This window comes from Callithrix jacchus, chromosome X (genome assembly GCF_049354715.1).
Source record: "Callithrix jacchus isolate 240 chromosome X, calJac240_pri, whole genome shotgun sequence".
NCBI lineage: Eukaryota > Metazoa > Chordata > Mammalia > Primates > Cebidae > Callithrix > Callithrix jacchus.
The window spans coordinates 109,114,782-109,127,452 of record NC_133524.1 but is presented as its reverse complement, the minus strand read 5'-3'; the positions used below and the strand labels follow the sequence as shown (position 1 = coordinate 109,127,452).

The following is a 12,671-nucleotide window of genomic DNA, read 5'->3' as shown; positions in this document are numbered from 1 at the left end:
TTCTACCCAGCGGAATCTCAGAGGCCATGTAATTTCTTCAGACATTCAAGTCAGCTCACTTCTAGCACATATAAAGGCTTGGGAGACCACATTTCAGAGAAAATCAACTGGTTCTTATTTCCCTTTTTGTTTTAGTGGCCTCTCAGAGCTGGATTTGCTCCTGGGTGCTGTTTGTCGTGTCTCCTCTATACTGTTCAAAGGAAAACATTCCTTTTGCATGTTATCCTTAAATATAGGAATTGCTAATTATAGTTTTGCTTTTCTGCTGTGACTCAATCTTCATTAGGTTTTCCTCTTTTGGGGCTGAAATTTTAGTTTGGAACATCAGGGAGGTATTTGAGGTAAACAGGTAGTTCTGGAACAGATCTAGGAAGGAGTCTCCATTGTGATTGCTTCACAAAATTATTGAACATTTCTAAACCAAGAAGAATATTCATGAATGGAAGAGTTATCCTTCCCATCTGTTGGAAATGGCTCAAGTAAGGCTGTGTTTGAAGACAGTTGGGTATGTTAGATGACCTGCCTATGTTCCATATAAACAGATAATTTAGTGATGGCTTACAAATCGCATCATGAACTTTCCTTTATTCTCAGGCCTTAGAAGTTCTTTCAAGGAAAACCTCTCTAGCCTATTTAGCAAATCAAAATTAGGGACACTTTCTCAGATTAGACCTTTTGTCAGGAGACTATTTTTCTCAGCTTTCTAAGAACAAGGTCACTCAGGTAACTACTTCTCATTGCATCAAGGTGGTCAGGGAAAGGTTATGACTAATGGCCAGAGGACCCTTGCATTTATTTATGTCTTTCTCTTTACAAAGATCTCATTTAGATGCTTTTCCTGAAATTCATTCCTTCTTGCTAATCCCATAAAGTCTCTTGCCTGAGGTTCTCTACAATCACTGCGCTCTAAACTCTACATGGAAATGTTGCCTCGGGTTTACAAAGAACGTTCTCCCTCCTGCAATCACAGCTTCCATTTGCCCCCAAGTTCAGTGCATTCTTTCATGGATCTCACTCTGCTGACATCCAGAAGTTATCTTGCTGGGGAGGGGATAGCACTGTAATTATAAATCAGACCTGTTTTCTTGGTAAGTCACTCTGATCCAAGCCTTGAACCAGCGTGTACCCTGTGTTCCTACTGCACAGGCAGCGGAACGAGATAAATGGTGCCTTTCCATCCTTGCCCTTATCTTTCGGGACACGTAGGTCCTATTGAAGTGAAGGCTCATTAAATTCCAAGTCAAAAGAGCTCTGTGTTCTACAGCAACCACGGTATTCTCCCATTCAAATAGAGCCTCCCACCCCCTACCAATTTGACCTCTCTGGAGAGTTTCAACGGATGCCTGGCATATCCTCTCACAAGGCTCAAGGCAGCCCAGGCTTCTGGCTGGCTGCTGTCTTATGGTGATCCGGAGTGGAAGCGGCTTGGGTAATTGTTTCAGGGATGGTGGGAAAAAGGCCTTGGCAAGATCAAAGAGGGAAGATGCTGCGGGTGGGCTGCTTACTGAGCTGAGTGCACAGGAAGGGAGAGTGTGGAATGTGAGAGGCCTGGCAGAGAGAGCCAGTAAGCCTTGTTCTTTGGCTTTTGGCTAAAATGAAAGCCATAGAGATTCAACAAGAAGGGACCCAAATGTTAACCTTTTCTGAACTGTAGTGGCTAGTGATGATTTAGATGTCACATTGATAGCTAGTATTGGAGTACCCAGTGCATTTTCTAGAGTCCTGTCGCCATTCTACTCAATCCTCTAAATTCATACTGTTTTACTTTATTTCCGCCATTGTTCTTGAGGGCTAATATTTTCCATTCTTTCTAGATCCCCTTCTACTTATTTGAGATACATAATTTTCTGCTACCACACCTATCCACAAACTATCATAACCAATTTCCTCCTTCCCTGATATTAGAGGAAGATGTCATAGACATAGACATTTATATGTCTAATACTCCAAAATAATTTTCGGACAACAATAGGATTTTATTGGTGAAGGTAAATCTTACCCAGTGATTATGATGGATTATAGATTTGGATGGAAGATCCAAGGATATGAATTATGTGTGCATTTAGAGTGTTGATAGGATACAGGTAAAATACATATCCACCCAGGAATCTTGCAAGCTTTTCTGCTGGTGCATTACTGATTTATTTGAAGGGCATTTTATCTAAGGATGACATTCTCCTTATTTATCTCAGTGTATTTGCTTTTCTTTTTCTTTCTTTCTTTTTTTTTTTTTTTTTTTTGAGATGGAGTCTCACTTTGTTGCCCAGGCTGGAGAGCAGTGGCATGATCTCGGCTCACTGCAACCTCTGTCTCCTGTGTTCCAGTGAGTCCCTTGCTTCAGCCTCCCAAGTAACTGGGACTACAGTCATGTGCCACCATGCCTGGCTAATTTTTTGTATTTAGTAGAGACAGGGTTTCACCATGTTGGCCAGGCTGGTCTCAAACTCCAGACTTCAAGTGATCTACCCTCCTCGGCCTCCCAAGTACTGGGATCACAGGTATGGGCCACCATGCCTGGCTGAATTTACTTTTAAGTAGGTGTTTTTCTACCCAATGTGTTAAAAGAAAGAAATTATGTCTACCCCCAAATAGAGATGGAGTGACCTCTTTGAGCTCAATTCTTTAAATCTTTCCTGTGATTTTGGCTTTCGAACTTCCTAAATTGGAAGCCTTGTGGATTTCTCTTTAGTCTCCTTTACAACATGAGCTCTATTCCTGAGGTAGCAAGTTTTTAGAGGTGGTTGTTTTACTCTTCAATTCTTTTAATATCTACAGTGGACCACAGCCTACTGGCAATGGACAGAGGCAGCTTGCTAATACCAGGGTAGTGTTACCAAATTGCTTCAGCATGAACCCTTACTTGGATCCAGTGGCTCCTGGGTAAGACTAAATCAGATCAAACTAAAATCAGGCTCATGGAGCAACATATAACCAGTGGTATGAAGGAGAATAGCAATAAACGTGCACTTCAGTTGTGAAATTTGTATAATAATGTTTGGAGTTGAGGACAATAGAAGGGAAGAGGAAAATTAGACAGTGAAGGCAATGGACTTAGTTTTGTATTTTTAGCCTTAATGTCTTTTAGCCAATGGAGTGTTTGTATATGTTGGTGATCATCCAGCTAGTATTAATAGTCTGTCCTTTCTGCCTACTGATCTGTATATTCTTGTTTGTATTTTTCAAACATTAAAAAATATTTACAGATATATTAGTATGTCCCCCAAAGAACCTTGCAAGTGTTATCCTTATTTGACAGATTAAGAAATTAAAGTACAGACAGATTAGGTGATATGGTCAGTGATAAATTTAGAAGAACACCCAGATATCTTAAATCTAAAACATTTTAGCCCTGTTCTTTGTCCATCAGTGAATAAATGGGTAGCTAGCTAAATTATTAAGTCACTTCCTTGCAAATGGCTAAGACTAATGGGGCTCTAGAAGTAATTTTGTATATAGCTATCCTTTAAAAAATAAGTTTGAAAGACACCCACAGTTGTTGGAAGGAGGAAAGAGATGCCATCACGTGGTATTCATTTGCAGGGATCAGATTTTCCTGAGTCAGATGGGGGTTAAGAGATCTGCCAAATTCTTGGGAACTAGTTCAAAATATTACAGAAGTGTAATGGAAAATCACATGATTGATTGAGCTCAAGAGTATTTGCCTTATGCTTCAATAGATTTCCTTCCCGCTGTTCTTCCTCCCAATTTTATGATTTCCCTTTAAATACTTATCTCTGAGTAGGAATGATATGAAACTCTTATCTTGACTGGGCTAAACAAAGTAAATAAATTTATGAGGTATATGTTTGTTGTTTGTATATTTGTGGTGTTGTAGATAAGCTATACTGTGCTCATTTTTGTTCTTGAATGTAACAGTTATTTAATATTAACTGTTCACCAAGAATATAGTGACCAGTAAACTAGAACTAGAACTTAAGAGCAATACCAAGGAAAATAGAGGGGCTCTGCCCTCAAGTGGCCTATGGATATTGCCTTTCATTTTAGGAAAACACTTTGTCTTGTTTCCTACTACATCCCTCCTGCTCTCATATGTAGAATAGGGCCTGATGCATAAGAAGCATTCAGTAGATATCCATTGAATGAATGAATGAATCCATACATGAATAAAATCTTTGAAAAATGACTGCTAATAGAGGACACAGGATGAGAAGCTATAGAGAAAAGCAACAGTCAGGATCAGGTAAGATTATTAAAGGAAGAACTCTTGGAGAGTTTAGTGACTTTGGTGAGAAGGGATGAAGAAATGATCAGACCAATATGAAGCTTGATTATTTGCATAGTAGACCTGGTAGAATTTTGAGGTAGTAGAAGCCTAGATTGATAAGGGCATTTTTAAGAACCATATCTAGGCTGAACGGGGGAGAGTGTGACAGTAGACTGGGTGGTGAACATAAAAGTATCAAGTGGTTTGAGATATGGGTGAGATAGAGCAGCAGTTCTGGTCTAAAGGAGAGAGGGGAGGTAGGTGTAAAAGTGCCTTGGATGTAATAGACAGGTAAGACACCAACAAAAATGAACATGAATACAACACACACAAAGCTCTGGCAGTTGTTTTTCCAAATGAAATTTTAAACAGAACCCTAATATGTAAAGCTCATAAAAGAGGAGCCATCTGATGTAACCCACCCACCATAGTGACCCCTCAAGCACCTGCACCAAACACCAGGACTCTGCAACACCATTTGAAAACCTCTCCCAGGGGTTTGCCAACTGTTTCTCTAAAGGACCATATAGTAAATATTTTGGGGTTTGTGGGCCATGCAGTTTTAGTTGCAACTCCAACTGCTCAACTCTGCCATTGTAGCTATAAGGCAGCTCTAGACAAAATCAAGGGACATGGCTGGATTTGGGCTGCTGCCGGCCATTTTGGTTCACTGACTCCTGAAACCCCCCTCAGTTTTTTAAACAAATGAGGTCTCTGTAGCTGAGACTAGAAAGCAAGTTGCTATTAATAGCAGAGCTAGGACTAGAACCCAATCCTCCTGATTATCACCTTGTTCCTTTACCTTTCATTGTGTTGTTAGATAAATATTTCTGATATGTATTATCTGTGTGTGTGTCACATACACATACATACATACCAAACACAGAGAGAAAGAGGGAAGGAGAGAGAAAGAGAAAAAGAGAAAAACAATTACTTCTGCCTAAGGGTCTTTAGTTAAATAGTACCTTTGATCTTAGGTAAGCCATTTCTTTCTCCTAAAGCGGAGGTTCCTTGCAAATCATGTCATTTGGAGAGAAATATGGTATCCTTGCAGCTACTCAATAGTTGCTTCTTACTGTATTTCCAATGAACAACTTGCTACACAAAGGTATTTGCAGCATAAAGTATTTGAGGCCTAGTGTTGTATGTCTTTCTGTGGGAAATTGGCTATATTTGTGTTGCTTTAATTAGATACTAATGTGATCATTAGAGTTACTGAGAGAATGATAGCCATGTCAAGGATGTCTGGAGCAAGTGTTCAAAGTTGAGAGGATTGGAATGTGTATGACTTGGTATTAACTTTTTCTCTAAAAAAGAACAAACAACCCGGAGTACTTTCTATACCATACACTCTACTGAGCACTTAATGCATCATCTCATTTGATCCATATAAAGATACATCATGATTTGTCATGACCAAGATAAAAGTGAAGCACATAATGTCCAAGATAGTAGTTGAGTTAATAGAGCGAATAGGTCGTTGTTCCTTTTTACATGTAGATAAGTTCAAGAAAATGTGGAGAGTATAACTTAGAAGATAGTTCCCTTTGTTGATTGCATCTCTAGGATCTTGCACTGATCATATATATATAAGAGTTGTCTTTTTCTACCCTAACTTACCTAGAGAGTAAGCATTTACTAGGTGATTATGAGCTTATGGGTGAGTTGCACATTTTCTCCTTTTAAGTGACGTGGGAGAACTATGCCATGCACAGTGGTCCCACTACCTCATGGAAAATCATCCCAGTGGCAAATCAAAATGACATATTTTTTGGCCTCCTTTGTGGAATTTATCTGACCCGCATGTCTATCTTCAGCCAACTCAGAGAACTCCCTGGGCCTTTATTGCATTTCCCTTCCAGAGAGTTGGCTCAGTGACTTCTATTGTGGGGGCGCTTTTGCTATGATATTTAGATATTTAGGTTTCCTTTCTCAAGAAATCCACATGGCCCTGGATTGCTTATTTTTCAGTTTTCGGAGCTTGCATTGCAGTAGTTTACCACCAAGGCAAGAACTACTTGCTATCTAGGTTTAATTGCCTTTAAGTATAACTGCTGTAAGCCTTAGTAATTATAGCTAACATTCTCTGCATTAACATTGCTCTGCTCCCTTAGGGTTTTCAGAGCAATTCACAAATAAACTCATTCAGCTTTAAATTGCTCATGAGGATTATAAGACCCAAAAGGTAAAGGATAGAGGATGTTTCCTTCTTTCCAATTATTCAAATCTTGGCATATAGGAAGGCAGAGGCAAAAGTTTTTATTGCTCTAGTCAATGTTGTTATAAATAGTCACAAATCCCAGGGAAGAAAGGTTTAAACTTATTGAGATAAAGAGTATGATGATGTTTTGTTTTATTTCGAGGAAAAGTTCTAATGGATAAAAACATCTAAGCTTTGAATTTACCTCCAGTGGTTTACAAGGCTAGATTGAGGCTTGGAATGAAAGGAAATGTCAAGAAAGTACAACAAAAGTCAAAAAGTTTTTGTTTTCTAGTCACCTAGGCAAGGCATACTACAGGTCTGGTAGGAAAATACAAGGTCGGATTCCTTCCACTTAAAGAAAGATCAGCGATTCTAATTTGAGTAGAGGGGCATTATAAGACAAGGAGGGTTTTCCCACCAGTACATGCTAGTACTGTCTGACTGGAAGTTCTAGCAAGTACTGATTTGGACTCATTAACCATGAAGGTTTCTGCAATGAGGGAGTCAAGTTGCTTCTGCCAACTGGGCCCCAGCTAAGTGGCTGTTGGGCAATGCTGGTAGGGTGCGTAACTTCTTATGTTGCAGTTATCTACCTCGGTAACTTAAGAGCTTGGGAATTTGTTGAAAAGTCAGAATTGGATTCCTGAGTTTCTTTTTGACTAGGTTATCAATAATATCTTTATATTTTAATCTGAAGAATGAAGGTATCCCTAATATCAACTTCCATTAGAAGGATAATGACAGATGTGCCCCACTTGGCAGAATTTCTGCTTTGGAAACAGCTGAGTTGATTTGTTAGCATTGAGGGTACCCCACAAGTATTATGAGAAGCATAATCTGCTTATTTATTAACAAGGTGGGAAGCCTGCATTTTCCCCTGTCTTCTGGGTAATGAGAGTATACATATCTTCTTTAAGAGCTCTGAGATCTTTCTCTATTTTATCTGCATAGAGACAAGCTTTTGCTTGTAAGCTTCAAGGTTACAAAGAACTCACACTCTTATTCCCTACTGCTTTTACATTTGTTTTTGGATATGGCTTATAGGCTTGCAAAGAGGAATAATAATGTTTGACTCATTTAGTTTTACTTTTGCTTCACTAGTTTTAGGCTTTCTGGATCTTTTAAGGTTCCAGAATAAAGTTTGAGAGACTATAGCCCAGGATCTCCAATTCAGGCTCATCAAGTAGCAATCACAAATAACCTAAAGAACTAGCAAGGCAGTACTAGGGAATGTGAAGGCTAAAGACTCTTGAACCATCACACAACACCTTTACTTTTGAGAAGCACAAATTTTCCAGAAGAGCAGTGGTGGGTTATATGGGGTGATTACCAGGACCAAAGACTTCAAAAAAGATAATTCTGACCTTCTTGTACCTTCAGCAGTTGACCACCCTTTTACTCCCACTTGGAGAAGAGACAGCTGCATAAAAGGGGGTGGGCTTCCTTTCCATACCAAAGCAAACCTTTCTTTCTGGAGATCCCCCCCTTTAAAGCATTTGCCTACTGCAATAACCAAAATAAGATAAACCATCCCCAAGAATATTCCATATAAGAAGAGATCTAAACAGAAGGCCAGATTTGGGGGATACATAATTGACCCTGTTGCTTGCTCTTTTTCCTTTCATCTTGCAAATTACCCAACGTGGATTTCTAGCTGAAAAAGAAGCAAGTGTACGTTGACAAGGTGGAGAAGATGCAGCAGGCCCTTGTACAACTCCAGGCAGCATGTGAAAAACGTGAGCAGCTAGAGCACCGTCTCCGGACACGACTAGAGAGGGAACTGGAATCCCTGAGAATTCAGCAGGTATGGAGAACTTAAAGGAAGAAAGGGAAAAAAAAGCAAGAAAATGGTGTTATTTCTGGTTGATTATTTTTCAGTTGGCATTTGACGTGAAAACTGAAAGTATACATTCGCTCATCTTTACATTTTTCTGCCCCACCTAATCTTAACTCCAGAGCATCTCCCAATTGTGAATACAAAGTCTGTTTCCTTAGCTTCCTATCTCAGAAATATCCTTTAAGCCCTATGATCTTGCACCTTTTATTTGTACATGAACTCCAGGAACAGTAGACTTTGTGAGAAGTAGAGCTGCTGTGCAAATACATGCCTCGATATTGTAGAACTAGAAATGGTCTTTAGAAATCACTGGGCCATACCACTCTTCAGTTTTAGATGAATGAAAATCAAGACTAAGAAAATTTTGTAGGAATCATTAATGATAACCACAACAAGGTAGGGGCAAGATAGGAACTAAATCTTAGATTTTTTTTTTTTCTTGAAATGGAGTCTTGCCCTGTTGCCTAGGTTGGAGAACAGTAACATGATCTTGGCTCACTGCAACTTCCACCTTCCAGGTTCAAGCCATTCTCCTGCCTCAGCCTCCTGAGTAGCTGTGATTACAGGCATGCATCACCACACTGGCTAACTTTTTGTATTTTTAGTAGAAATGGGGTTGCACCATGTTGACCAGGCTGGTCTTGAACTCCTGACCTCAGGTGACCTGCCCGCCTTGGCCTCCCAAAGTGCTGGGATTACAGGTGTGAGCCACCGTGCCTGGCCAGATTTTTAAATTCCCATTTATGTTGTGTGCTATGCTGGCAGGCAGGGATAGCAGTTTTCAGCCCATTAATCTACTTTCTGAGTAACATGACAATTTGATATGGCAGGCCCCTTTCCTGGCCAAGGGAATCTCACATTCAAGCCCATGATAGGAAGTCCTGTGGCCTTAGGAGGAGATCTGAATTCCCTTGGCTTCTTTCTGAATCAGAGTCGAAACAAAAGTAGGCTGGGCAGTAATCCTTTCCAAGATTAGGGGCTCAGACACCATGGTTCTTCTCTCACTAACTTGAGGGGTCTCTGCATGTGCCCCTACAGCGTCAGGGCAGCTGTCAGCCCACCAGCGTTTCAGAATACAGCGCCGCTGCGCTGATGGAGCTCCTTCGGGAGAAAGAGGAGAGGATTCTGGCTCTGGAAGCTGATATGACAAAGTGGGAGCAGAAGTATTTGGAGGAGAATGTGATGAGACATTTCGCTCTGGATGCTGCTGCAACTGTGGCTGCTCAGAGGTAAGTAGTTAGCTTGTGGGGCATGAGTGGGAAGAACAGAAAGGTCACTGATGCATAGATTTCCCTAGTGTTTTATTTTCTTTAATATTCTTGCCCTGCCCCCCCGCCACCAACTTCTGCCTAAGTGTGTGTTTTTTTTTTTTTTTTTCATCTGATTATGCAGGGAGTGAACAGCTGTGGAGACAGAGGGTCAGGGATTTGAACATAAAAGTTGCTTCATAAACTTATTAGAATCATAGTTCAGCTTTCCTCAGGGCCAGAATAATTGCAGATGGGATCAGCTGAACATTTGAACCCCTCCTTCCCCAGAGCCACAGATTCTTCCAGCCACATATGCAGGCCGTTTAGCCCCAGGACTGGAGTGAAAGCCCCTGCAGAGAAACTGCCACTCAGAAACTAAATGCCACTCAGTAGTGGCTGCTGTCATTTGATAGCTCTGGCTTGTCCAAGGTATGTCAAAGGCTGTGCTGAACTTGAACCTATCCCTGCCCTTTGGGAAGGTCAGTATTTGAACGCCACATTCTCTGTGTGTATGAGCTCATCACATGTGAACAGTCACATTCCATCTGGTAAGGGAGAGAAAGTGGCGGGAGGATTTTTTTTCCTTCTTATTTGTTCCCCTTTTCAAATTATAAAAGTTAATTATTGGCCTTTGGAGGAAATAGTTGCTCTTACCCCATGTGTCTATCTTGCTGCTGCCCATATCAGCTGGCATAAAAAGAAAGGAAGAAAGATAGAAAAAAAGAAACAATAGAAACTAAATTCAAGTCAGGTGATGACTTGGGTTGTGGCAATAACAGAGCCTTAGTCTGGAATAGGGTATCAAAGGCAGGCAACAGCATATTGCACCCAGATAGGTCTCTATCCAGAAGGTTATTAAAACCACAGTGTTATTTTTAACAATGTCCTAAACATGGTAAACTAGCAGACTCTGGAAGTGCTTGCCAGACTTTGGGTTGGGGTATCTGTGTGGAGGGGGCAGTAGATACATTTATTTTTTAGTCCTTCTCATGCCAAATCAGAGGTAGGGAGGTTTAGTGCTTAATAGCTGAGCTGGTGCTTTATAAGCCCACTCCAGTTCTTTAGAAAAACAGGTCTCTCTGATGTGATCTGCTTGTCTTCAGTTATCATCCATGCTTCAAATGGTTGGAAGCTGCCTGTGGCTTGATTTTGAGGTCCTCATGGGTTTAAGCTTGCTTGGCCTTGTTTCCTAAGCAAGGCATACTCAATACATGCTAGAGTGCACAGAAGCCCAGCTCTGCCAGAAGGTAGTCTTGAAGTTTGTAGGCAGGTTAGAAGCAGAATCCAATGTAATTTTACCTGCTAGCTCCCAAGGAAGCACCTGCATCCGGCGCTTGTTCAGAGGTTATCTAAGAAACTCTGACGCTAAAAAAAACGTTACTATTGAGAGGTATAAAGGTACAAAGTAGTTTCATCACCTTTAGGCAGGAGCTTAGAAACATACAGGTCATGAGAGCATGCAGTGTGAGAAAACACTGGAAAGTTAGGGTTCATGGTGCTGACTTCAGCATAGATTCCAGGTCAAAATAGAGGAGAGCTAGGGGGTTGCCACTGGGGGCCTTGTATAAAGGAACTCCCCTCCTTCCTTCCTCCTTTGAAAGCTTTGTGTATTTCAGTAAACCCCTTTCAGGTGGATTTTCAGAATCTGTTGGCTCCAACAAGGTAGATTTAATTTAAACTGAATTCCTTTCAATCATCGGGTAGAAAGTTTTCATCTGATCACTGGTTTTGGCAAAATTTGCATGCCTATCACCTAATAGGATAAAACACAGCCTGTTCCCACCTAGAAAGAACACATTCTAGTGGTTCCACAGGTGAACATTCCAGAACAGGGCAGTGCGTCTTTCTGGCATGCTACTAATCCAACCCACAGGAGACACTGAGAGAGAGACTGTATTGAAATTTTTGTAAAATAAGTGAATTGGCCTAGGTGATTTCTCCAGACCTTCCTATTTCTAGGATTATATTATTTTTCCAATGATAGTGCTGCTTTTGCTCTACCATGGAGATTGGTTTTCTTTTCCTCTTTCCTTTCAAATAAGATTTTATTTTGGGGAGGTGATATTCAGAAAACTTTGTTTAAAAGTCATGGGTTCTTCTGCCTTTTTTTTTTTCTAACGTTTCTTTCATTCCTTCTGTCTACTTGTTTTCCTCTTCTCTCTGTCAATCTTAAATGTAGCTATTGACCAAGATTCTGCCTTTTGATCCTTTCCATGGTAAAAGTTTTATATTTTCTTTCAAAATAATTTTTAAGTGTCTAGGATATTGGCTACTGTTGGAAAATGCTCAAATGTATTTGAGTAAGGAAGGAAGGAATGAAAGAAGAAAAAGGGAAGGGAGGAGAAAGAAGGATCTGAAAGCAGGAAGGAAACAATTTCTAAATATATAAATTATATCCCTAAATCTGGTGCCACATTTTTAATGATCTGCTTGGTTTCTGTGTATTCTACCAGGATCTCAAACTTAATATATTCCAAACCTAATAGTTCATCGGTAAATGACAGATTTCACAATTAGGACATCTTGCATGGGTGGTATCAATGGTAGTTGGAGAAGACAAATTTTTTCAATTATGATATTGGTTACATATTTAAAAAATCACCTGTTGTAAGTGTATGGTCAGATGAATGTTGGTAATTGTATATAATAGTGTAACTACCACCATAGTTAACATAGAGGACGAGTTCTAAAGTGTTCTTGTGCCCCTTGAATTTGATCACTTTCTCCCATGCTTGACTCCAGGCAATGACTAGTCTGTTATTTTGTCATAAAATTATAATTTTCTTTTCTAAAATGTCATATAAAAGGAATCATATTACATTTACTCTTCTTGTTTGACATATTGCACTCAACACAATGATTTTGAGACCCAACCAAGTTGATGCTGATTAGTGTTCCACGGGGTCGAGGTACCACAGCTTATGTGTGCATATTTGGATAAATGCATATTTGGAATGTTTCCAGTTTTTGGTCATTATGAATAATAAAATATAGATTATAATATAAGAATAGGCAAGTGTCTTTTCTTCAGGTGATAAGTCATATTAGGTGGTCTATTTATACCCCTTCCAACACTTCAATATAATTATGCACCTCTTGGCTGGGTGCGGTGGCTCACGCCCGTAATCGCAGCACTTTGGGAGGCCAAGGTGGGTG

The 12,671-nt window shown here is 40.1% G+C and overlaps 1 protein-coding gene across 7 annotated transcripts in view; it reads left to right on the top strand.

The window, feature by feature from the left end:
* The window catches only part of AMOT (angiomotin), a 64,709-nt gene that overhangs the window by 39,288 nt on the left and 12,750 nt on the right, over positions 1-12,671 (top strand). For all 7 annotated transcript variants that reach the window (XM_078362456.1, XM_035289764.3, XM_035289767.3 and 4 more), the window contains 2 exons: positions 8,083-8,232; positions 9,304-9,494. In XM_078362456.1, coding sequence (XP_078218582.1) covers positions 8,083-8,232; positions 9,304-9,494 — 341 coding nt within the window. The remainder of the gene's footprint in view (positions 1-8,082; positions 8,233-9,303; positions 9,495-12,671) is intronic.